Below are 26325 nucleotides of genomic sequence, written 5' to 3' on the forward strand. Positions count from 1 at the left end.
TGCATGTCAAGTCACTCCTGACTTATGGCAACTCTATGAATCAATGTCCTATTGTTAACAGTCTTGCTTAGGTCTTGCAAACTGAGGGCTGTGGCTTCCTTTATTGAGTCAATCCATCTCATGTTAGATCTTCGTCCTTCCCTGCTGTCTTCAGCTTTTTCTGGCATCATTGTCTTTTCCAGTGATTCCTGTCTTACCATAATATGACCAAGGTATGATAGCCTCAGTTTAATCATTTTAGCTTCTAGGGAGAGTTCAGGCTTGATTTGTCCTAAAACCCACTTATTTGTCTTTCTGGCTGTCTGCAGTATCTGTAAAACTCTCTTGCAACACACCATGTTTCAAGTTAATCAACTCTCTTCCTGTCAACTTTCTTCACTGTCCAACTTTTATACTTATACATAGTAATGCAGAATAAAGTAGTATGAATCATCTTAATCATAAGAACATAAGAGAAGCCATGTTGGATCAAGCCAGTGGCCCAGCCAGTCCAACACTCTGTGTCACACAGTGGCCAGTGTGTGTGTGTGTGTGTGTGTGTATGTATATATATATATATACACACACATATACACACATATACACACACACATACACACACTGTGGCTAATAGCCACTGATGGACCTCTGCTCCATATTTTTATCTAACCCCCTCTTGAAGCTGGCTATGCTTGTAGCCACCACCACCTCCTGTGGCAGTGAATTCCACATGTTAATCACCCTTTGGGTGCAGAAGTACTTCCTTCTATCTGTTTTAACCTGACTGTTCAGCAATTTAATTGAATGCCCACGAGTTCTTGTATTGTGAGAAAGGGAGAAAAGTACTTCTTTCTCTACTTTCTCCATCCCATGCATTATCTTGTAAACCTCTTTCATGTCACCCCGCAGTCGACATTTCTGCAAGCTAAAGAGCCCCAAGCGTTTTAACCTTTCTTCATAGGGAAAGTGTTCCAACCCTTTAATCATTCTAGTTGCCCTTTTCTGGACTTTTTCCAATGCTATAATATCCTTTTTGAGGTGCAGTGACCAGAATTGTACACAGTATTCCAAATGAGACCACACCATCGATTTATACAGGGGCATTATGATACTGATTTGTTTTCAATTCCCTTCCTGATCATTCCCAGCATGGCGTTGGCCTTTTTTATTGCAATCGCACACTGTCTTGACGTTTTCAGTGAGTTATCTACCATGACCCCAAGATCTTTCTCTTGGTCAGTCTCTGCCAGTTCACACCCCATCAACTTGTATTTGTAGCTGGGATTCTTGGCCCCAATGTGCATTACTTTGCACTTGGCCACATTGAACCTCATCTGCCATGTTGACGCCCACTCACCCAGCCTCAACAGATCCCTTTGGAGTGCCTCACAATCCTATCTGGTTCTCACCACCCTGAACAATTTAGTGTCATCTGCAAACTTGGCCACTTCACTGCTTACTCCCAACTCCAAATCATTTATGAACAAGAGCATGGGACCCAGTACTGAGCCCTGCAGCACCCCACTGCTTACTGTCCTCCACTGCGAAGACTGCCCATTTATACTGACTCTCTGCTTCCTATTAATTAGCCAGTTTTTGATCCACAAGAGGACCTGTCCTTTTACTCTATGACTCTCGAGCTTACTAAGGAGCCTTTGATGAGGAACTTTATCAAAAGCTTTCTGGAATTCAAGGTAAACAACATCTATTGGGACTCCTTTGTCCACATGTTTGTTCACCCCCTCAAAGAAATGTAACAGGTTAGTGAGGCAAGATCTTCCCTTACAGAACCCATGCTGAGCCTTCCTCAATAACTTGTGTTCATCAATGTGCATACTCATTCTGTCCTTGATGATGGTTTCTACCAACTTTCCTGGTATTGAAGTCAGACTGACTGGCCTATAATTTCCTGGATCTCCTCTGGAATCCTTTTTAAAGATGGGGGTGACATTTGCTACCTTCCAGTCCTCAGGAACGGAGGCAGATTTCAATGAAAGATTACATATTTTTGTCAGGAGATCCACAAGTTCAACTTTGAGTTCTTTCAGAACTCTTGGATGTATGCCATCCGGACCTGGTGACTTATTAGTTTTTAATTCATATATCAGTTGTAGGACCTCCTCTCTTGTCACCTCAGTCTGACTCAGGTCTTTCAACACCCCTTCCAAAATAAGTGGTTCTGAAGCAGGCAAACACTTCTCATCTTCCACCGTGAAGACGGAGGCAAAAAATGCATTCAGCTTCTCAGCCATTTCCCTATCCTCCTTCAGTAATCCTTTTACCCCTTGGTCATCCAAGGGCCCCACTGCCTCCCTGGCTCGTTTCCTGCTTCTAATATATTTTAAGAAATTTTTATTGTTGGTCTTTGTTTTTTGCAATATGTTCCTCATAGTACCTTTTTACCTGCCTGATAACAGTCTTGCATTTGATTTGCCACAGCCTGTGTTCCCTTGTATTAATCTCACTTGGACTAGCTTTCCACTGCTTAAAGGAGTCCTTCTTACCTTTTACAGCCTCCATTACTTTGTTTGTTAACCATGCAGGCCTTTTCTTATACCTGTTTGTGCCTTTCCTAACTTGTGGTATATATTTTATCTGAGCTTCTAGGATTGTAGTTTTAAATAGCCTCCAAGCTTCCCCAAGGGTTTTGACTGTATTTACCTTTCCTTTCAGTTTCCTCTTCACATGCCTCCTCATCTCAGAGAATTTACCCCTTTTAAAGTTAAATGTGGTTGTGCTGGTCTTTGGGGGCAACTCCCTATTTATACAAATGGTGAAATCAATAACGTTATAGTCACTGCTCCCAAGCGGTGAGATCACTTTTACATCTCTCACCAAGTCTTGGGCATTACTTAGGACCAAATCCAGGATTGCCCCACCCCTGGTAGATTCTGTGACCATCTGCTCCATAGCACAGTCATTGAGAGCATCTAGAAACTCAATCTCTTTCTCTTGACCTGAACACATATTGACCCAATCAATCTGCGGGTAGTTAAAATACCTATTACGACACAGTTTTTACATTTAGCCGCTATCTTTAATCCTTCCATCATATTATAATCATCCTCTATCTTTTGATTTGGTGGCGATAACAAACTCCCATAGTTAAATTTCCTTTTGGGACCTCTATTTCAACCCAAAGCATTTCTAGAAGGGAATCTAATTCTTTGACCTCAGTCTTACTGGACTGTATACGCTCTCTGACATATAGAGCCACCCCACCTCCAACCCTTCCCTTTCTATCCTTCTGATATAACTTATATCCAGGAATCACCATGTCCCACTGATTCTCCTCATTCCACCAAGTTTCTGAAATTTCCACAATGTCTATGTTTTCCCCCAACACTAAACATTCCAACTCACCAATTTTACTTCGAACACTTCTAACATTTGTATACAAACATCTATAATTTCCCAGGCAAGTTAGGCCCGCAACCTTCCTCCTGCTGCCTCGAGACTTTGGCAGACACTCCATACTGTTTATCACCATCTCAGTGGACAACTCTGATCCATTACCCGGTAGAAAATTAACAGCTAACCCTTCATCTCTTTGAGATGAGTCCTCCTGAACCAGAGACATTTCATCTCCTGTTGGCTTTCCCCCAAGATTTAGTTTAAAAACTGCTCTGCCACCTTTTTGATTTTAAGCGCCAGCAGCTTGGTTCCATCTGGGGACAAGTGGAGACCGTCTCTTTTGTACAGATCCCACTTGTTCCAGAAAGCATCCCAGTGCCTAACAAACTTAAACCCTTCCTCCCTACACCATCGTCTCATCCACACATTGAGATTTCTAATTTGTGCCTTTCTCTCCAGCGGTGCACGTGGAACAGGTAATGTAAAATTTGTAATGTAAAATTTTATTTGTATCCCGCCCTCCCCCGCCGAAGCAGGCTCAGGGCACTTCTGGGAAGGCTACCTTGTAGGTCCTGGCCTTAAGTCTCCCGCCTAGCAGCCTAAATTTTGCCTCCATGACCTCACGACTGCATTTCCCCGAATCGTTGGTGCCAACACGCACCACGACCACTGGCTCCTCCCCAGCACTGTCTATCAGCCTATCTACTACACGCGTAATGTCCGCTACCTTCACACCAGGCAGGCAAGTCACCATATGATCAGTATGCAGTTTTGCCACCCAGCTGTCTACTTGCCTAAGGATCGAATCACCAACTACCTAGACCCCCCCCTCTCTCCCTGCCCAGGGATGGTTCCTTGGCGCAAAAGGATACCCACTCACCAACTGAAGAAGAGGTCCCTTCTGAGAGTGCATTCCCCTTATCCTCAGCACAGTGCCCTGTCCCTCTCGACCCTCATGCTCCCTGGCAGCATTGGGGCTGCCACGTTCAAAGTGGGGCTCATCTAATATGTCCCCGAGAGTCTTCTCCAAGTGCCTGACTGTCTCTGCTTCTCCAGGTCAGTCTCCTTGGCCTCAAGGGTACGAACTCGTTCCCTGAGGACCAGGAGCTCCTTGCATCGAGCACACATTCAAGAGCTCTGTCCTGTGGGCAGATAGTCATACCTGTGACACTCAGTGCAAAACACTGGGAAGCCCCCACCCCCCTGCTGGCATTCAACCTTCATGATAGTTTTTTTTAAATATACAGTCCCCTTTTAAATCCTGTTTGTTTATGTGGCTCTCCTTCTGGAGGGTCTACTTACCTTATTGGGAACACAAGAAAAATAGGGATCTGGGTTCCACCAGAATTGAAAGGGTTAAATACCTTCAAGCCCCCAAAAAATCAAATGTCCACCAAAAATAAACATAGTAAGGGAGGGCACTGAATAGCAAAGCACAAGCATATTTTCTAGTGATGTATCACTATTAAGGAGCAGTTTAAAAATATATTAAAATCAAATACTTGCCTATCTAAGGAAAAAATGCCTTCTATGCAGGGGAGGAGGAGGGGGGCATATCAAGAAAGCAAAACACAGAGGGAAGCAATGAGGCTGAGTGGTTGGAAAGAGCAATGAGCACTCCTGTGCCCTCCAGCATTCTCCCAGGAACCTGAATGATGACTTACAGGTTCCATTTAAAAATTCCATCTGTCATTCATATCCCAGAAGTTTACAGTAAGGCAACAAGGTAGTTTGACTCAGTACTTAACTTTGGAACACACTAATGAGTGACTGAAGGTCTGAGAAAATATGAACAGTACTGGAGGATGCCTTGTCTGGCAGCTAGCAGATTCTCAGAAGGAAGTAGGTTGGTTATGTGCATTGGACATAATGTTTCCCTTTTATTTCATAGGTACCGAAGACTGGGAATTTGTCTCCAACCACAGATGTCGCAAAACCTCCCTACAAGACTGAGATAATCGGTGGGGTGGTTGTGCAGACACCCATCTCTGTCAACCAGGTGAGAAAAGAATAAGTATTCAACCAGATATCTTGCTATAGAGAAGGGAATGGTGTGTGCAGGGGCGACCCGACGCCCCATGGCGCCCTAGGCAGACTCACTGCCTGGTGCCCACCCAAGCACCCCCGCTTGGATCCAGGAAGTAGGGAGGGGAGGAGTCAGTGGCAGCAGGGTCGCACTTTCAGGACGCTGATCCTGACAGACTGTAAGCGCATCCCGGCCCCACGGTACAGTTTTACCTGCGATTGAGTGCTCGGCCGGGGAGGGGAGGACTTTAGATAGCCGGAAAGTGGTACTAGAGCCATTTCCAGCATTGAAATTGACATGGGGTGGGGAAGGGTCTGAAGGGAGGGAGGAAGGAGGAGGCACGGGGGTGCAGAGCCGCCGGGGGGAGGGGGAGGCGAAGGGAAGGGAACAGAGAGTTGGGTGGCAGCAGCAGTGGTTGTGGGTGGCGGTGGCGGGTGGGGGAGGCAGGCAAACTAGGTGCTTGCCTGGGGCACCGGGAGGGGGGTGGGGAGCCCAATTTGGTGCCCCCACCCTCCTGGTGCCATAGGCAACCGCCTAGTTTGCCTAGTGGACGAGCCGGCCCTGGGTGTGGGTGTGGTGGGAGGGGCGGACAGCCAAAGCCCAGCGGCCAAACATATGTGGGAAAGTTTAGATTCAGTTGCCAGCTTCTGCAGTTGAAAAGATCTGTGGTAGTAAAGTCTGCCGTGAAAACGTCGTGATGTGACAGTACCCCAGAGTTGGAAACAACTGGTGCTTGCAGTTTACTTTTTAGTAGTAGCTGGGAGGGGACAAAAAATCTCATTCATTTGTTTGTTTGTTTGTTTAATTTATAGCCTATCTTCCCCATATAACAGAGCTCAGAGCAGGTAACAACATGCATAAAACGTTCCGTACAGTTAAAAGTATAAAACAATATACATATTATATATGTATCTACAATACCATAAAATAACAGCCAATAGCACTAAAAGATGGTGTATAAAAGGAGCAAACCTAGTGCTCCTAATCCTGGAAGGGAAATAAATATCTTAAGGTCTCCCTGATATGAAAGTAAGGGGAGGGGAAAGAGAAGGGAGGCCAGTCTAAGATGGAAGAACTGTTGCTGCCCTCAGCCATAGGCCTGGTGGGACAACTCTGTCTTGCAGGCCCTGTGGAACTTTATCAGATCCTGAAGGGCCCAAATCTTGCCCAGCAGAGTGTTCCATCAGGTTGGATCCAGGCCTGAAAAGCCCTGGTCCTGGTTGAGGGCAGCCAGACACTATTTGACCAGGGATCACCAGTAGGTTGTTATCAAGAGTGTAATGCTCTTTGGGGTATGTATCGGGAGAAGTGGTCCTGAAGGTATGCTGGTCCCAAACTTAGGACTTTAAAGGTTAATGCTAAAACCTTGAGTCTGATCCAGTATTCAACTTGGAGCCAGTGCAGCTGGCGGAGCACTGTTCAGATATGGGTTCTGAAGGAATTTCCTGTAAGAAAATGTGCAGCTGCATTCTGGACCGGATGTAGATTGAATCAGTATCAAGGGTAGAGCAAGTTAGAGCAAGTTACAGTAATGTAACCTGGAGGTGACCATTGCATGGATCACTGTGGCTGTCAGGAGAAGACAGGAAGAGGTTTAGTTACGTATGTAGCCTGGCACAGGTGGTAAAATGTCAGTTTAGCTACATTTGTGACTTGTCTTCATTGAGAGGGAGACATCCAGAATCACACCAGGTTGCTGTCTGTCAAAGTAGATAATACTGGGACCAATGGGCCAATATTCCTGCTCAGTATAAAGCAGCTTCATGTTCTCTGTGACTATGAATTTCTAGTGCAAGCCTGCATATGAAATGGTGCTTTTGCATAGTCTTCATAGTAGCCACTCTGGATCTCAGACTGATTGCAGAAGGTTCATTGTTCCCACAGAATCCAAAAACAAAAGCCATATTGTTATCACATCTGCTTAGAATAGATGTGTCAATGTGAATGTGGTCCATTTTCTAATTGGAGTCTGAGTTCACACAAGATAAACTGAGCATAAGGAAAGGAAACCATCCTTTTACCACCTCTCACTCTCACACACTAAAGATATTGACAGACTGCTGGTTTTTATGTTTTATGTTTTATTAATCTACTGTTTTAACTGCTGCTATGTAATTGTTTTTAAGCCAAACCTATGTAAGTTTTATATAATAATAATAATAATAATAATAATAATAATAATAATAATAATAATAATAATAATAATAATAATAATAATAAAAATTTTATTTATATCCCGCCCTCCCCACCTCGGCAGGCTCAGGGCGGCTAACAACATTTTATAAAAACATACAATAGTAGATAAAAGCCTTAAATTTAACAATATAAAACATTAAACTCAATAACATTAAAACCAATCCAATAAGTGCAGTTATTCAGCGGTATAGGTCTTCAAACCGCATTGGCGGATCTTTAATTACCGATCTTCTTAGCAGTCCAAGTGTGCAAGTTTAAAAAGGGTGGTCTTGCAGGCCCTGCGGAACTGATCAAGGTTCTGCAGGGCCCGCATCTCCTCGGGGAGTCGGTTCCATAGGGTAGGGGCCGCGATTGAAAATGCCCGTGCTCTAGTGTTCTGGTATTTAATCTCCTTCGGCCCAGGGATGGTCATTAGATTTTTCCCGACTGACCTCAGTGCTCTCTGGGGTTCATACGGGGAAAGATGGTCCCTCAGGTAGGCAGGTCCTCGGCCATATAAGGCTTTAAAGGTAATGACCAACACTTTGTACTGGACCCGGTATATAATCGGCAGCCAGTGCAGTTCATGTAGCCCTGGCCGTATATGTTCCCGTTTTGGGAGTCCCAACAACAGCCTGGCCGCCGCGTTCTGCACTAGCTGCAGTCTCCGAGTCCAGCACAGAGGTAGCCCCAAGTAGAGGGCATTACAGTAGTCTAGTATTGAGGTGACCGTTGCATGGATCACTGTTGCGAGGTCCCAGCGCTCAAGGAAAGGGGCCAACTGCCTTGCCCACTTCAGATGGAAGAATGCTGACTTGGCGGTGGCTGCTATCTGGGCCTCCATCAATAGTGAAGGCTCCAGTAAAACACCCAGGCTCTTTACCTGGCGCGCTGCTTTCAATAGCGCACCATCGAAGGCCGGGAGAGCTATTTCCCTTCCCAGAGCGCCGCGACCCACGCAAAGGACCTCTGTCTTCACTGGGTTCAACTTCAGCCCACTCAGCCTGAGCCATGTCGCAACAGCCTGTAAGGCCCGGTCGAGATTCCCTGGTGCGTGGTCGGGCCAGCCGTCCATTAGTAGATAGAGCTGGGTGTCATCTGCATATTGATGGCAACCAGCCCAAACCGCCGGGCAATCTGGGCAAGGGGGCGCATATAGATGTTGAACAACATCGGGGAGAGCACTGCTCCCTGAGGCACCCCATAATCCAGCGTGCGCCTCCGGGACCGCTCACCCCCAATAGCCACCCTCTGTCCCCGACCCAGGAGAAAGGAGGAAAGCCATTGCAAGGCCGACCCCTCAACCCCAATGTCGGCGAGGCGGTGCGTCAGTAGCCGATGGTCGACTGTATCAAATGCAGCTGACAGATCTAACAGCATCAGCACCGCAACGTCGCCTCGATCCAGTTGCCGTTGGAGGTCATCTACCAAGGCGACCAACACCGTCTCCGTCCCATGGCCCGGCCGGAAGCCAGACTGACATGGGTCTAGGACAGAAGTGTCATCCAGAAATATGTTGTAAGCCGCCCTGAACCACTTCGGTGGGAAGGGTGGGATATAAATCAAAATATAAATAAATAAAATAAATAAATTAGGTTTAAGGTTAGATTATTACATAAATGGGCCCTAAATTCTTTTTGTGATTTAGAGGTCTCATATGATTAAAAAATATTCTCATGTAAAGGGCACTGAAAATGTCAGATAGGTGGTTCAGTTAGTTTGAGCTTGGATAGGCAGCAGCTGTAGGTTTAGTCTAGAAGTGATTTAACTTTTTTTCTTATTATAATGAGTTCCTAAACTGTCATTCACCTAGTTTATCCCTAAATCCAGCTTTATTTTTTTTTTGTAGGCAGTTTAAAGAAATACCCCAGTCTGGGTAGTGATCCACCCAATTGGCTGTAAGGAATCTTTGACAAAATCCTAGCAGTACATTTATAAGTTTGGGAATAATACTGAGAATCTAAAGGGATTAAAAAAAAACCTGAAGAGAACAGTAAAAAGATGCAGACTGAAGAATTAGCAAGCAGTCAAAATAATATCAATTACCCAAACACCAGCAGGCTCTTGGTATAAGTGAAATATTCCAAACACTTGCACACTGTAAAATGTACTCTGCTCAAACAGGGAGGTAGGGGGCCAAAAGCTAGTGTGAGAAGATAAAGGAGGGGTAAAGTTACATTTATATTCTGGTCCAGTTTCTAAGTCCAAGTGTCCAGGATTCAAGGAATCAAATAATTCAAAGAGGAAGAGAATCAGAGCCACGTTCCATGTAACTGTGTATTTTGCAGCTCACAAAATGGGGGTCTTTCTGGGTGAGCAAAAGATTGATTTAAGGACAAGTTCTGGCTGCAATTATAGGGCAAGAGGATTAAAATAAAAATGTCTTTCCAGAATTAGAAAGATGGAAGGAGGCAAGGTGGATAGTAATGTATGACTCATGACTGGCTAAAGAGGGAGGCAAAGAGGTGGTATGGAGATCTGGGACTGTCTCCAAATATGGAAGGGGAGAGAAGGTGTGTTTCAGGCATGCTTGGTCTAAGCCAACAAATGTGGCTTTGGTGGGGAATTCCCAAGAGTCTTGAGTTATTGGGACAGCCAGATCCATTTGTAGGGAATGCAGATGAGGGCACAGCTCTGTCTTTGGCAGAATGCTAATGCTGCAAGATCCCTTTTGTGGCTAAAGGCATGCTGATTCATCATTGTGAGGCTTGGCTTCTCTCTGGCATGGCTATTTTTTATCTAGAAAGTGTGATGAGATTTGTTCTGCTTACTCTGCTAGGCCTTTGTTGTGGTAATAAGAAAAAAGACATTGCACAGGCCATGATGAAAAAGAAAAATTGGTCTCAAATCAAGATGTGGAGGTGGGAAGGAGAGAAGAAGACCAAATAAAGCAAGGTTCTGTTGGCAGCGATCAACATTCTATAATGCAAATTTGTTCTCTGAAACAGTTAATTGGGCTTGGTGTTTAAATAAGGGGGGTGGGTGAGAAAAAAGATGTTTCAGGCTTTGATATGAAGGCTGAATCTTTTTGTTTGCAAACTATGCAGCATCTCCTGCAGATCAGAATAGATAATGTTGTACCAGATAGATCTGGTATAAAGTTTCACCTGAAATCTTTTCTGCACCTTTAGAAAGGAGCCTGTCCTTCTTTCTTGAAACAGAATAGAACAGGTCAATGATGATGGCATGAAAGCCACCATTTGCATGAGTCTTGATTTATTTTGAGTGAGGTGGTCCTGGAGAAGTTATCTAGCTTCATTGAAATGGCTGTTTGGATCTGATCTGCCCAAACAAAGATGCATCATTTCCCCAAGTCTAGTGCAGACCATGCCTCACTGTGACTAATTGCAGAGGTGAGCAACCTTTTATTATTAAACAACCAAACTATGTCAAAATTCAGATCAACAAAGAGCAAGTATAGGAAAGCTCACTTGCATAACTGAAACTAATACGCTTTAACATTAGTGATAAATGACATGTTGATTATTAATCCACAAGTCTCAGAATAAGAAATATATACAGGAGCACCTAATGCGATTATTTTGGTACACTAGCATAAATCTACACATGGTTAGCACTTGGATAGCTGGCAGCTACTTATCTCTTATCATTTCCCTTTCTGTGAAGCATCTTCTAAAAGCCCATAAAAATCTTTGCCTGCCATTCCCTTCACATACTGATTATCTCCTTATCCCATCTATTCCTCTAATGTACCTTAAAGATTTCCTTTTTAAAGAGCTACTTTTGTCTGTGGCTATAGGTTGTAGACCCTTGACTTATTGCCTTTACCATGGTTCCAAATGTTCAGGGAAATCATGGCTTAATTTGCAGAGCTAAGCCCAGATGCTGGAGGGTGTGTATGGGAAGACACCAATGAAACTGACTTGCAAGCAAAGGTTTCTTTGCACCTGGTAATAATTTATTGCTAGAAGCAAAGATGTTGGGGCACTGTGCCCTTGCAAAGCTTCAAGAAAATGGGGGTGAGCAAGCATGTAGCAATCCCTGCAGACAACCAGCCAATGTGAACTCAGCAACCTCATTTGAAATGTGTCAGAATGCCCTTGTGGATTGTGCCTGAAAACAGGGACTTCCCAGGATCATGTAGCACTAGCACTGTCCATTTGTTTAACTGCTGATCTATTAATCACCTTTCTTTGCATCTCTCGCTATTGAGTTCTGAAGGGGAATGTGCCCATTAAATATGGTTGCAGCAGTGCTGAAGACACTCCCCACAGTGCTGCCATAACATTTAAAAGCTTACCAATCATGTGGGTACGACCAATCACATAGACCTTTAATAGTTGCTGAGCTGGGATTGGGAGAGATGATTCCATGGAAAGAACCTGCACAAATCTTGCTCACAAGGTAGGAAGCCTTTAAATGCTACAAGGATGTTGTGGGAAGAGACTGTGGAAAAAAACAGCATCCATGCTGCTGCTGGGATGCCTAAATGGCAGTGATTTTCTGAGCTTTTTGCTTACTTAGTAACAGAAATCAGCATCCATAGAGTCTTCTTTTTACATATCCAGACAAAGTTGCATATTTTACTTTTTTATGACAGTGCCAGGTGTAAACTCAGAAAGAGACTGAGCAAGGCTTCTAGCTCCCAGAATGTATTGCACTTCAACTGAATGAATTCTGCAGAATGAGCAAATGTGCTCATTGACTCTTTTCAAAGCACAATCACTAAATGCTGCATGGAGTTCCTGAATGCATGCTTCAGGAGCTCCCAAAGCAGCCAACAACAAAAGCTATTAATTAAACTATTGTTTAAAACCCCAATAATAAAAACAGTAAAAAATGTGTTAGAAATATGGGAGAATGCTATTGTCCTCACCTGGTATCTGAAGACTTTCAAAGTACAGGGACATATCCCTACAGAGTATTTTATGGTGGGAAGGCCCTATCACCTTGGTTGTCATTCATTTAAACTCTGACATCTAAACTTTGGGGGCACATGGAGCTGGCACATTGAAGCAGACAAAATTGATACAATTCACTCCACATCAGAATAAGGGAGGACTGTAGGGGAGAAAGCAGTCCCCTGCATAGTAATGCTAATGCTAAAAAAAGACAGGTCCCTGGCCCAAAAATCTTAGTATAAATATAATTTGAGGAAAGGAAGAGGCAGTGCAATGGAGTGAATATGTGCACAATTTATTAGTAACAACTAGAATGTATATGGTGCTTTCAAAGTGTTGAAAGTGCACAGTCTCAGTCTTTACAACAGCCCTGTAATGTGCATCCATATAATTATCCCCAACTGGTATGTGTGCCATCTGTGGAAGCTAAGAGAGGGTGGCTTCCCTAGGGCTGAAACAAGGTATGTGCTGAGGATGTCCTCTTAGTCATTCCAAGGCTACCATGCCACTAGAGGTTGTTGTATGAATGCCTTCTGCTTTTTAAGTGCAGAATGTGAGGAACCTTGGTTATAATTTAGCGTAGGCTAATGTAAAAACTAAAATAAATGACACCACAATAATAACCCTGCTCTGCCCAGCCCTTGGGCATGACAAAATCCAGGGCGCAGCTGGTGTGGCCTTGCTGCCAACACAACTAGTCTGTCGTGTCTCATTAACTCAGCGGGGGGGAAGTGTGCTGCCGTCCTCCATGGTGCACTTTACAAAAAAGCAGGGCTGTTTATCCTGTGATGCAAGTTTATGAATGTTTGGAAGGAGACCTGAGAAACGAGAACTTGGCTTCCCTGAGGCCTGTATAACTTGAAGGCCAGAATGTGGCAGCCCCCCACTGCCGTGTCTCTAAGCCATAGGTTTTTATCACTTGCCTGAGATAGGAAGTTGTCATGCAACTGATGGACCACTGCACATTGTTTGTGGACTCAAATTGTACAGGCCCAGAAACCTTCACTGGTGTATTACTTGATGGGATTGTATCATCAAGTGATGATATGCGTGTGTAAAGCAGTCATCACAGACCAGAGGTTTCATATCATCTGCAACGAAATACGAATATTCACAAATCTTACCCTTAGTGAGAATTTTCCATTGGTTTGGTGTTGTATACAGATAATGTTACTTAACAGGTGGGTTTTTGACTGCTCAATAATTTTAGTCAATGAGCTCTAATCTGATTAAAGGAAAGGAAATATTTGTTTTACAAAAGCTGATGTGGTGGTTAGTGTAGGATTAGTAGTGAGGATGCCTAGGCTCAAGTCTCTACTCTGCCTGTCTAACCCTAACCTATCTCACAAGGTTGGTTGTGAGGGCATAATGAGTTCACTGCATTTCCCCTCATTTTTCTCTCATGTAGTACTCAGACTGGTATATATGGGGAGGGGGGACCTCCAGTTTTCTTCTTATAATGATCCTGTGAGACAGAGTGGGCTGGGAGGTTGCCATTGGCACCAAGTCACCAAAGGAACTTGAGGTCTGAGCAAGGCCTTAAACTCAGGTCCCCTTTGCTTAACTCCTCCACTGTACTCACAAGCATTCAGTGGCAATTTATAGAATTATTATTTACATGTGAATAAGTATGAATCAGCCACAGTGTCATCTAAAGTAGTTCTTTTTTCAAACAATGTTTAAAAAAACAATTTTATTTTGCCCATTATAGAAGGGATCTGTAGCTCAATGGCATTTCATGTGTTTGTGTGCTAAATGCCAGCCTCTTTAGTTAAAGGATTGAGACAGCTGGAGCTGTACCTCTTTGTTAATTATGGGTAGACTTTCCCTACATTGTAGATTTATGACATTTCACAAACATGTGTACAAATACATATATAATAAATGAAAAATACTCAAATGTTTCCTCTGTATCAAACTTCCTGTCCTTGCACAGCTATTATGTCAGGAAGTTCCTCTTTTCTCTTAATATGCAGAAATACTCAAACATGTGAGCATCCCGCCCCCTTCTGATGTGGTTTGTCCCAGGAAGACCGCACCAGATGCTTTTGCTGAACATAGAAATAATCTCTTAGTACTGTATACTAGCATCTTAATTACTGACTTTATTATGCTGTGGTTCTAATCCACCCTGAGCCCTCGGGATGCAGTAAGCTAAGGAACAAAGCAAGTTGCACCAACAATATGCTAGGAGCAGAGGGCAAGGACTGCAGAGGAAGTCTTCCCTTGGTTTTATGACCTCTGTTACCAAATGCGCATTTTATGAGAGTCTATCTTAATTAGTGGCTCGGGCTTACCATGTTTAATTAAAATGTTAGCATTTGTTATCACCCAATTGCTCGACCTCTTGATGGCATGCTCCACTTTGCTGAGAATGATTGGCAAGGAAAAACTAGCCCTACGAGAAAAGGATGAAGGAACTGGGTTATGTTTAGCCTAGAGTAGAGAAGACTGAGAGGGGATGAGATTATGCTCTTCAAATACCTGAAGATTTGTCCCATGGTAGAAGGCAAAGATTTGCTCTCTGTTGCTCCAGAGGGCAAGACCTCGGGCCAAATTAGAGGTTTTGGCCCTGGGAACATACTGCCAATTTAAGAGAATGAGCTCCCATATGGCAATTCCTTTTAACTGTATGCAGAGTCTCAATGAGAAGATCAATGAAAAGTAAGAGCAGTTTTTACTTATTTATTTATAATAAAAAAGTTGATGCTGCCTCAAAGATACAAAGGAGCAGTGCAATGCTATGTCTTAGTTGTTGTTTCATTGTTCTAAGTTAGAACAATGAAACAACAACTAAGACATAGCATTGCCGATTGCCATTGAAGGCCGATGCAAATAGAAATAGCTGTTGCCTGTCTGAAAGATAATGATGGCACCAGATCAGCGTCTAGTCAGGAAGAGAGCTCTATAAGTGAGGCTCTACCATAGAAAAGGCCCTATATTAGGTAGTCTGTCATCTCATCTCTGGGGGCATGATCTCTCACTCAGATAAGAGGTTCTCATAAAGGCTCAGCTCACTGGATTTTAGAAGACGACGACATTGGGTTTATATTCCGCCCTCCACTCAGAATCTCAGAGCAGCTCACAATCTCCTTTATTTTCCTCTCCCACAACAAACATCCTGTGAGGTAGGTGGGGCTGAGAACGCTTTCTCAGAAGCTGCCCTTTCAAGGACAAGCTCTGTGATAGCTATGGCTGACCCAAGGCCGTTCCAGTAGCTCCAAGTGGAGGAGTGGGGAATCAAACCCAGTTCTCCCAGATAAGAGTCTGCACACTTAACTACTACACTGGTTTTTAACTAGTGGATTTTTTATTTTTGTAATCTGCCCTGAGTATCCCTTGAGCAGAAAGGAAGTATTTCTTCATACAGCATATTTGTAGAAACAGCTAACACAGGATGTGGTCATGGCTGCCAACTTGGAAGGCTTTAAAAGGGAGGTGGACAAATTCTTGGGAGACTGGTCTATCAACGGCCACTAATCATGATTTGTTGTTGTAAACCCCCAAAGAGCTTTGACTATGGGTGGTATAGAAATGAAGTAAATAAATACATATAATAATTGTTGTTGATATCTACTCCTTTCAAGACCAGAGATAGTGTACCTTCGTAAATCAGTTGTTGGGGAACAGAGGCAGGATGACACTGTTACCGTCTTCCTGGTTAGCCATCTGTGTGAACAGAGTGTTGGATTAGGTGGGCCTTTGGTCTGATCCAGCATAGCTCTTCTTCCCAGAAGGTTCAGTCTTGAACATATGAAGCTGCCTTATACTGAATCGGACCCTCGGTCCATCAAAGTCAGTATTGTCTACTCAGACTAGCAGCAGCTCTCCAGGGTCTCATGCTGAGGTTTTTCAGACCTATTTGCCTGGACCCTTTTAGTTGGAGATGCCAGGGATTGAACCTGGGACCTTCTGCTTACCAAGCAGATGCTCTACCACTGAGCCACCGTCCCTCCCTCATCTTGCTTTATTGTAAAAATGTTCAGGATGTTCAGATGCTGGCAAGTGTCAATTTTGTTCATGCCCATTTTTTAAAAGCTTGAGTCAGATCACTCCATAAATCTCTGAGTAAGTTCCTCAAAACAAGCCAAATGAACGCTTACCTCATGACCTGCTCCCAGATGGCACTTTTTTTTTCTCCCCCCCCCCCCCCTTCAACCAAGCATCATTTTTCATTCCTATTTTGTAAACGTTCTTCCCTGTTTGCTCTTGTTTGGCTTCTGCCAATCTCTCTGTGGGAATTGTCAGGGTTTCACCTTAATGGATGCTTTGGAGGGACAGATGTAATCTTTTGGATTGCTGTTTTGTGCTATCACTGGCTCTTTTCTTCAGTCGCAAAACCACAGCTTATTCTCAGGCTAGCAGGGACAGTGAGGTGCTTTGTGGCAGACCCTCCATTCCAAGTGAGCCTGGCACATCAACATAAAAGGTCACCCGAAATGGTGGATGCAGTGGCATTGTGTATGTGCCCTTTTACTGCCAGGAATCTGTACTTTAAAAAAAAAAAAAAAACTTGAAGTGAGCACTCATCCATGTAATTTATGCAGTGAACAAAACCCTGCTTTCTCTTCCAGAGCTTTTCTACTCAGCTCTGCTGAAGGCTGGGGAGGGGAGTCAATTAAACCTTTTTGGTTCCTTCAACCAAAAGGCAGTTGTGAAAGCCACAGGATTACCTGTGGCTTACTTGCCTGTTTTTTTGTCCAGTATATTCTCATGCTATTAAACTCCCCCACACACATCTTTGAGCATTTCCTTTTATACCATCTACACTTGTCCTTGGGACAGCTGTAGTCCTTGTCCTCTTTGGATGCATATTCTGGTTCTCTGACTTCCAGCAGGAAGGGGGAGCAAGGCCTGTGAGCCTTCCAAGCCCTCCTTCTATAGTTGAATAAAAATTCTGTGCTCAGGAAAACCTCATCCGTGAACATGTAATTCTGCTACCTGTGTAGATCGATGCCAATTTGAAAATATGCCATTTTGTTTTTACTGTACTTTTTTGCATAACTTGGTTTTTATAATCCAAAGGCCTGTGCAGTGTGCTGATTAATACCTTTTTCCTAGTTGTTGTTCAGCCATCTACTCTGACTTCTGAGATTTCAGCAGGCTTTGGCAATACGTATTCTAATATCTTTTGTAGCCATATGGTCTAGAAGCTTTCTGCTTTTACAGATGAAAGGTAAATTCTGCTCCTAGTAGGAGATCCAGTGTGGTGCAGTGGTTAAGAATAGCAGACTGTACTCTGGAGAACTGGGTTGTATTCAGCCTTCTCCACATGCAGCCAGCTGGGTGATCTTGGTTCAGTCACAGCTCCCAGAGCTCTTGCAGCCTAAAAAAAAAGTCTAGTTCGCCATCTAAAAAGACTTAGAACTTAAGGCTACCAGACAATCTTTGGATCTCCTGGCTATACTGCATACAATGCCATATGATAATTACCGTATTTTTTGCACCATAAGGCGCTCCGGAGGATAGGACGCACCTTCCTCCTGGGGGGCGATCCGCTGCCTCTTCCTCCGATCCGGTGCTTCCCCCGCGCCTGCTTGCCTGGCTCCATCTTTGCTCCCTCCCCCCTCCGATCCCAACGCTTGTTTTAAACATCACAGCTGAAGGCAGGAACACAGGCAAGTAGGAAGCACCCGCCCCCTCTGCAAACGCAGCGCTTTGCGAGCGCCGGCTGTGGCGAGGGCAGCGTGCTTCCTACTTCCCTGTGTGCCTGCCTTCAGCTGTGATGTTTAAAGCAAGCGCTGGGATTGGAGGGGGGAGGGAGCGATCCCAGCGCTTGCTTTAAACATCACAGCTGAAGGCAGGCACACAGGGAAGTAGGAAGCACGCTGCCCCCTCTGCAGCCGGCGCTTGCAAAGCGCTGGGGCCACGTGGAGCGATCCCAGCGCTTGCCTGAAGAAGATGGAGCCAGGCAGGCAGGCGCAGGGAAGCACCGGATCGGAGGAAGAGGCAGCAGACCGCCCCCCCCGAAGGTACGTACCTTCAGACTATAAGACGCACACACTTCCCCCCCACTTTTTTGAGGGGGAAAAGTGCGTCTTATAGTCCGAAAAATACGGTAATTAATTTCTGCTCCCAGTACAGTTTTGTCTGCTTTCTCTACACTGCCATGAAATGCAGCATACATATTGCCCATCCTGTAATGCTCCTTTAGTTGCAGTAGCACAGTTGAAGACATTTATTTATTACTGCCTTCCCTCAAAGGACAGGGCTCAGGGCGGTGCGCAGCACATCTCCACAAAGGTTTGAAGTGAGGAAAGCCGGGCAGTGCTTGTCAGCAGGGACCAGGTCAATTCTGTGTTCTGCTCAGCTAATAAATAAATGAATAGTGACAGAAGCAGGATTCCCAACTGACTAAGAAAATAGATTCCTGATGTCCCCTTGTGCCTCTAATAACAATTCAGTCTGCAGAAGGCAGAAAATGAAGCATTTCACAGTATGGAAATAAAGTTTATCGCCTGCTAATGACTGCAGATCAAGCTGCTTGTTAGAGCAACAAAAAGCAGGGGCTAGTGGAAAAGTTGGCAGCTTTATGTAGAAGTCATGTGAAATTCAGTTACATGATAAGATTATATGTGACATTCACATGTGTGGTAAAATTAAAACTCAGATTTAACCAAAGAGATATATAGTACTTATGCATGTATTACATGCATGTCAAGAGTTCAAAATGTGTATGTTCCCTCACTATTAGTTACAAGAGCCCTGAAATATAGGCTGGTGTCAGAGCAGTTTTTGCAGATTGGAACAGACAAGTATGAGTGGTCAGTGACTTCCCTAAGGCCACCTAGTGTGTTTGTGGCTGAAGCAAAACTCCACAAAGTTGTTCACCAACATTCTGTATCATCTTTTTGGCTTCTAAATTTCCCAGTGTGGATTTAACTTCAGGAAAATGCTTTAAGGAATGTTCAAATTTTGTACTCCAGAGTTGAGGATGGGAAAATTCTGAACCCAGTGCCAACATGTTCATCCTGTCCTCGGGGTGGCATACATGGTTTTCCTCTCTATTTTGTCATCACAACAGCTCTGTGAAGTAGGTTAGATTGAGAGTGTCATCCACTGATGTTACATTTTCCACATGTACATGGAAGCCATGGGGGACAGATGGTATAGCCTGATCTCAGAAGCAAAGCACTGTTGGTACTTGGAAGGGAGACCACCAAGGAAGAATTCTCAGAAGAAAGCAATGGCAAACTGCTACTGCTTTTCAGTTGCCTTAAAAACTCCTTGCTGGGTTGCCATAAGTCAGTTGCAACTTGATAGCACTACACACACACACACACACCCATATGGAAGCTATGTGTACTTTTTCTGTACATACTTGGAAATTCATGCTGGCTCTCTGATAATTTCATCCATCACTAAGATGTAAGAATATTGGCATTTCTGTAATTGGCAAGACCTTGTAAGATGTCAGAATTTTGGAATAGCTGTAACTGGCAATTACTGACCAATGCTCACAACTCACCATTTTCCTTGTCCTGGCTCTCTTACTATTCCTCATAGGATCTAATTGTTTCTGCTTTTGTCTTTCCCCCACCACCCAGAATGGAGGGGACAGCTCTGAAGGTGGTGAGGTAGCAGTTCACCCTCTTTTGAGACGCTCCCAGAGTTGCATCCCCACTTCAGGTACCAAAACACCACCTGGTCCTCCACTTCTCAAGAGTGGCTATTGTGTAAAGCAGGGGAATGTGGTGAGTATTGTCCATGGCCTTCCTTTGTGATACTGTCATTGCCCTTGATAATGGTAATGGGGGAGTGTTAGGGGTTGAATAGTATGCTGGTTGCTAGCAAACAGGTGGGGGTAAGGAGGCAAGAAGTTTGACATTCTGGCACCTGCTATCAAGATAAAATGTTCAGACTGGGAATGGCTGCCACAGTTTAACTGGATCAGGAGAAGATTGTCCTGAAGCATATAACTTTGAAGCATATAACTTCCTGGCTGGATCAGTTCAAATAATACTTGGCAAGTTATGTAAAACACTTCCAGTGTCCAGAGTACTTCACATATATTTGCGGGTCGATACAATCAATATGACAAAAGGAGAGATCTAAAGAGCAAAGGAATAGCACTAGGATTGCCACAATCTGAATGAGCATATAGCATATTAGGCATGATACAGAGTTTGGATATAATGAAGAAAAATTATATTACATCAGTAGAAAATGATGAAACAACCGTAATACATGCAGCAAACTGATATGTCCTATACAGTGGGATAATCCAAAGTCCCTTTCCCTTTATAAAGTGCCTTCCTGAACAATTCTGACAGGACCAAGGGAGCCCTCCTGACCTCCTCAGGCATGCCATTCCACAAGGTGGGGACCCCAACACAGAAAGCACGTAGGGCAGTTTCTGATCTTGTCCATTTGCAGGGTGCCATCTGAGGAAGGACCTGAACAGATGAGTGAAGCTGTTGTGGCAGAATACAGGAGTAGAGGTGTTCCTGCAGTTATGACGTTTCAAGGCGGTGCAGGATTTTTATGTGAACATCAATATCTTGACTGTACATGATCATTAGTATCTTAAATCCAGCCCATTAGCCAATGGAGTGACTGCAAAATGGGTGTCGTGGGCATGCCCCATCTAGCTCCTAATAACCAAGCTGCAGCATTCTGTACCATTTGGAGTCTCTGGGTTGAGTTCAGGGGCAGACATATACAGAGGGCATTTAAGTAGTCTAATCATGATGTTGCTGTGGCCTGGATCTCAGTGGCTGGATTGTCTGAATCAAAGTAGGGAACCGTCTTCCAGATGTGACAAAATTGGAAGAAAGCACTTTTGCAGCTGCATTAACTTCTCCAGCAGTAATGTCAGATCCTGTATAACCCCCTAGGCTCTTAACTGAATCAACAAGGGTCAATTGAGAGCTTGCATAAGGTCAGCTGGTGAGTTCATGACAGAGTCAAGACTTGAACAAGGATTTCTGGATTGCAGTTCATTTTCTTAAGCACACATCTGTTTCATCCAGCATTCTGTTTCTAGCAGCAGCTAGCTAGGAGTCTCCAGTTGTTTATAAGTGAAGTATGCAATGATATTTGATATTCAGATATGCTGCTTCTTTACATGGGTGTTCTATTCTTCTTACATGGTCGATATGCTGATACAAAGTACAGTACAAAGTGTTGGTCATTACCTTTAAAGCCTTATATGGCCGAGGACCCGCCTACCTGAGGGACCGTCTTTCCCCATATGAACCCCAGAGAGCACTGAGGTCAGCCGGGAAAAATCTAATGGCTATCCCTGGGCCGAAAGAGATTAAACATCAAAATATCAGAGCACGGGCCTTTTCAACCGCGGCCCCTGCCCTATGGAACCAACTCCCTGAGGAGGTGCGGGCCCTGCGGAACCTTGACCAGTTCTGCAGGGCCTGCAAGACCACCCTTTTTAAACTTGCTTACTCAGACTGCTAAAGAAGGCTGTTAATAAGGATGCGCCAATGCGGCTTAAAGACCTAGACCGCTGTGTATAAACTGGCAGAACTAGCGTCAAACATCACCAGCACTGTCAGACTAAACTATCTAATTGTATTGACTGGTTTTTAATGTTGTTAAATAATGTTTTATATTGTTTTATATTGTTAAACTTAAAGGTTTTATTATTACTGTATGTTATTAAGAAATGTTGTTAGCCGCCCTGAGCCTGCCGAGGCGGGGAGGGCAGGATACAAATAAAATTTATTATTATTATTATTATAAGGACCTTCTAGCTAGATAAATAGGATAGTTAGCCTCTGAGTTGCAGAGAATTCTGAAATGGCCCAGTCCAGATCACAGATCCTTGCTGTCCTTGGAGTGTTCAGGACTGCAACAGGCAACCTCAGAAGATGATGTGGAACACGTTCACATTAAAAGGGGGCTTCCTTTCTTCTTTCAGAGGAAGAGCTGGAAACGGCGGTACTTTACCTTGGATAACATTTCCATCAGTTACTTCAAGTGTGAGCAGGTAAACATCTTGCATATTATTCAGAGATGTCATTTGTACTTGGTTCTATTTATTTATTTGATTCATAGGCTGCCCTTACCCATATAGAGCTCAGAACAGTGAACAATATAATTACAAAAACATTTACAGATAGAATAAAAACAATGAGCAATTCTGTGACTAATATAGATGGTACTTAAAAGACCAATGTTGTTCTTATCCCGTGGGGGAGAGGGGAGAGGAGGAAGCCAAGCTAGATGGAAAACTGTTGCTGTCTTCAACCATAGGCCTGGCAGAGCATTTCTGTCTTACATGCCCTGCAGAACTGCATTAGGTCCCACGGGGCACAGATGTCATTTGGCAGAGAGTTCCACCAGGCTGGTGCCAGGGCTGAAAAGGCCCTGGATCTGGACAGCCAGATGTCTTTTGGCTCAAGGATCACCTGAAGATTCTTCTCCCCAGAGCATAATGCTCTTCTCAGGTATTCCAGGAGAGGTGGTCCTGTATAAAAGACTCTCAGAACCAAATTTACATTTTCCTTTAGGTAAAGCATTCATAATAATAATGGTTAGCATTTAGGTAACATGTTTGAAGTGTTCAGATATCTTTTAGAAATGCATGCAATCACCCTGTTGATTGGTATGGCTTTTTCTGTTTTTGTTTTATTTGGCAGTTGAACACCATTACAACTTTATAAGAAAAAATCTTTTTAGGAGGTTCCCTGAATTTCAAGCTTTCACTAAAAAAAAAAAAAGGTGGAAGTGTATTGCTTTTACAATTGATGAGTTAATACTGTTGGCCTATTTGTTTTGTCATGGTTTTCAGGATTTTTATCATGAGATTGTTAGAATTCTTTATTATAGATTTGGAAGCTGCTCTGTAAGCTTTTTTGTGCTGAACAGCATGGGGTACAATTGTTTAAATAAATAAGCAGTGTTTTGGAATTGAAATAATAGCATGGATTGATGCACAAGGAACTTCTGTAGTTACCCTGCTCCAGCAGGGAACTTTTGAACGTCGTCCAACCATTATGAATCTGCTTTTCACATGCAATAGCATGTTAGCTTAACTACGTATATGCATTCACTTGGTTTGCACTGACCCACTTTTCAAATGTGCACATTAACTCTACTGAATAGCGGTATGCCAATATAACGACCTTCTAGCTGGATTAAATAGGCTGGCGAACTTTTGAGTTCCAAATACCTCTTTTTCAGGCAGAAGTTTAAGAAAAGCTTTGTGCAATCTGGAAATTTTGCTATTCTGCCAACTGAGTTGGCCTACTAAAGTATATCCCCTCAAATTATGTCTCTTCAAATTGTGCCACCTCAGTATAATCTGCCTCTGGGAGCAGCATAACATCTGTTATCACCCCAACATCTGTTTTCTTTGTCTCCTCAGGATAAGGAACCATTGCGTTCAATCCTCCTGAAAGATGTACAGAAGACTCATGAATGTCTAGTCAAATCTGGGTATGACTTTCCTCTGCTCTCTTGGAGATTTTAGCCTTGGAATTGGTGCTTGGAGATTTTAGCCTTGGAATCGGTGCTGAGGATTGTACTACATGTGACCCGGGGCTTTTGTGATTTGAAACCCCTGACAGGTCTTTCAGTTTTGAAATACAACCATGGAGAGCCCTTGATGTGAGCCAGAGCTGTAGCTTTTGGAAAGGGTGTTTGTCTCTTAACTCTTCCTTCTGTGCTGTTTCTCCTGTTAATTTTTTTCTGTCCCTCCCTACCCCCTCAATGTGCTGTTAGCCCCAGAAGGAAAGAAGACTATCAAAATGGGTGGCAGTCTTTTTATTCCCTGTCCCCAGTACATTGAATTAATCTAAAAGTTTACTAAAGCTCAGTAAGCTGTCACTTTTGTAAAATAATTGCAGTAAATAAGATAATGTTTCTGATGAATGTCATGTGAATGCCTCTCTCTGTATTTCTAGTGATCTTCTAATGCGGGACAATCTTTTTGAAATCATAACAAGCTACAGAACCTTCTATGTCCAGGTAAAATGTATGCCAATATAACTAGAAAAGGGTGCTTTTAAAAAATAACAATGGAACTATGTTGTGGGGAACTTTGGGTTTCTGTGGAAGATTTGTACAGGCTCTTCAAATAGAACATTGATTATGGAGGACTAGATTCCCTTGAAGATGGTGAACTAACCATCTTCAAGGTAAGCTAGTCTTCCAGAATGGATCATCTCTTTGAAGAGCCTCTACAAATAGTGTTTATAACCACAGGTAGTCTCAGGGAAGTGCTGGGCATTCTCTCACTCACACATTCAGTGTAGCAATGAGTCTTGGCAGGCCTGGCCAGTTTGCTGTGCGAACTGAGGTCTGGGCTCCGTGTTCCCCTCATCACTTGAGAAGCAGTCATACGCAAGCCAGTATTAAAGTTCCAAAGTTTTCCCAACAGAGAGAACTGGAAGGGACAGAAGAGTCCCCTGGCCACCTTTCTCCAGATTTTGCAAGCATATTATCTTTTAGCTGGTAATTGTCCCCTAGAGGGGACAGGAGGAAGAAGAAGGGGCAACTAGCTACTGAAGGAGAGATAAGACCAGCTTAGATAAAACAGTGAATGGAGAAAGGCAGCCCAGAGGCTCTGGAATCTCCCAGAGGAGTTTAGAATTCTAAACAGCCAGAGAATGGCTTACACCAGGCAGCTTTCCGTGTCAGTAGTGTCAGATGTAGCTAGTTGGTGCAACGCTCCCTGAGGGAGAAAGTTTGAAAGCTTAGTGATGGCATGAGTTTCTTGCGTGGTTAATAATATCCTCTCTATAAATGGGTTCCTATGGGGAGGGCAGTTTTTGTTTGTGTCTTTGAGTTTATTTTTCTAAACAGTAAATTTAGCTCTTGACAGTTAGCGTCGTCCTGGCCCTGATAAACAGGATGCTTTGCTGGCAACCCTTCAAGCAGAAAGGGTGAGTGAGGTGAGACCTCATATATGCTGCTCCATTGGGTCTCTGGGGGCCTGACTAGCCATGGGAGCTGTTTCTGTGGCTGTCTCACTTCCCCATTTCATCATATTTATATCAAAGGCTTACTTACACAGATGCAAAGGAGAACCAAAGGCAGAGGTTGTTCATGCGCAATATGCCTGAGTGGTACTGGACTGGTCCTCTTCAATGGGGGCTTGTTTATGTCAGGATGCTGCATGTAATAGTATGGCATAGTGATTAGTGTCAAACCAGAATCTGGGGGACTCAGGTTAGAACTCAGACATGGAATTTTTCTGGGTGATTTTGGGCCAGTCACGCTCTCTTTTTCAGACTGACTTGTCTCACAGGGTCATTGTGTGGATGAAATAGAGGGAAGAATGATGCAGCCATTTTGGATCTCCACTAGGGAGAAAAGCAGGATATAAATATCAAACAATAATATGCAGCTGCAGTGAAGCACAGTGCACCTATCGAGATGAATGGGATCCATGTGAGATGAGAGCATTGTATAAGCTGCCTGTATAGGTTTGCCTTTATCACCATGCATCATCTCTTTTTGGGGCGTTTGGCATGTCAGAGGTTAGGCAGGGCATGCTCCAGCCTTTTCCTCCCAGCAGTCAAGCAGAGAAGAAGCTCTGCCTCAGTGGTCTTTCCGTTGGGTTTTTAGGAATGGCAATGATGAGCTGTTAGTCTGCCTCTGAAGCGCATGAGTTCCTTCACACTGTCCCCAATCAATAGCACACCAGAGTGTGCAGATTTCTTACCAGTGACACTAAGGGGCTAAGCAATGTTAAATGTATTCTGAATAGCCACATGGGAATTGCCCTAGGGATGTCAGGCCTCCTGCTGTGGTGGAAGGTCTCTCAGCATTTAGACTCATTGCCCTCATTCCACCTCAGGTCCCAATGAGGGGAGGGTGCCAGTGGTGCACCAGCATTCTTACATCACTTCTAATAAAAACCAGAAGTGACACAGGGATGCTCCAGCATTATACGAAGTTCCTGTAGTAAGAACATACTCTCCAGTTTCTTCCAGGGGTTGCCAGCTGTGGCCTGGCAACCCTCCC

General features: G+C 43.9%; 1 protein-coding gene across 3 annotated transcripts in view; it reads left to right on the forward strand.

Annotated features, from left to right (window-relative positions):
* PLEKHA2 (pleckstrin homology domain containing A2) overlaps positions 1 to 26325 on the forward strand; it is an 80402-nt gene that overhangs the window by 46663 nt on the left and 7414 nt on the right. For all 3 annotated transcript variants that reach the window (XM_060251336.1, XM_060251335.1, XM_060251338.1), the window contains exons 6-10: positions 5225 to 5332; positions 19944 to 20090; positions 22274 to 22342; positions 23723 to 23793; positions 24261 to 24324. In XM_060251336.1, coding sequence (XP_060107319.1) covers positions 5225 to 5332; positions 19944 to 20090; positions 22274 to 22342; positions 23723 to 23793; positions 24261 to 24324 — 459 coding nt within the window. The remainder of the gene's footprint in view (positions 1 to 5224; positions 5333 to 19943; positions 20091 to 22273; positions 22343 to 23722; positions 23794 to 24260; positions 24325 to 26325) is intronic.

Source organism: Heteronotia binoei, chromosome 12 (assembly GCF_032191835.1).
Source record: "Heteronotia binoei isolate CCM8104 ecotype False Entrance Well chromosome 12, APGP_CSIRO_Hbin_v1, whole genome shotgun sequence".
NCBI lineage: Eukaryota > Metazoa > Chordata > Lepidosauria > Squamata > Gekkonidae > Heteronotia > Heteronotia binoei.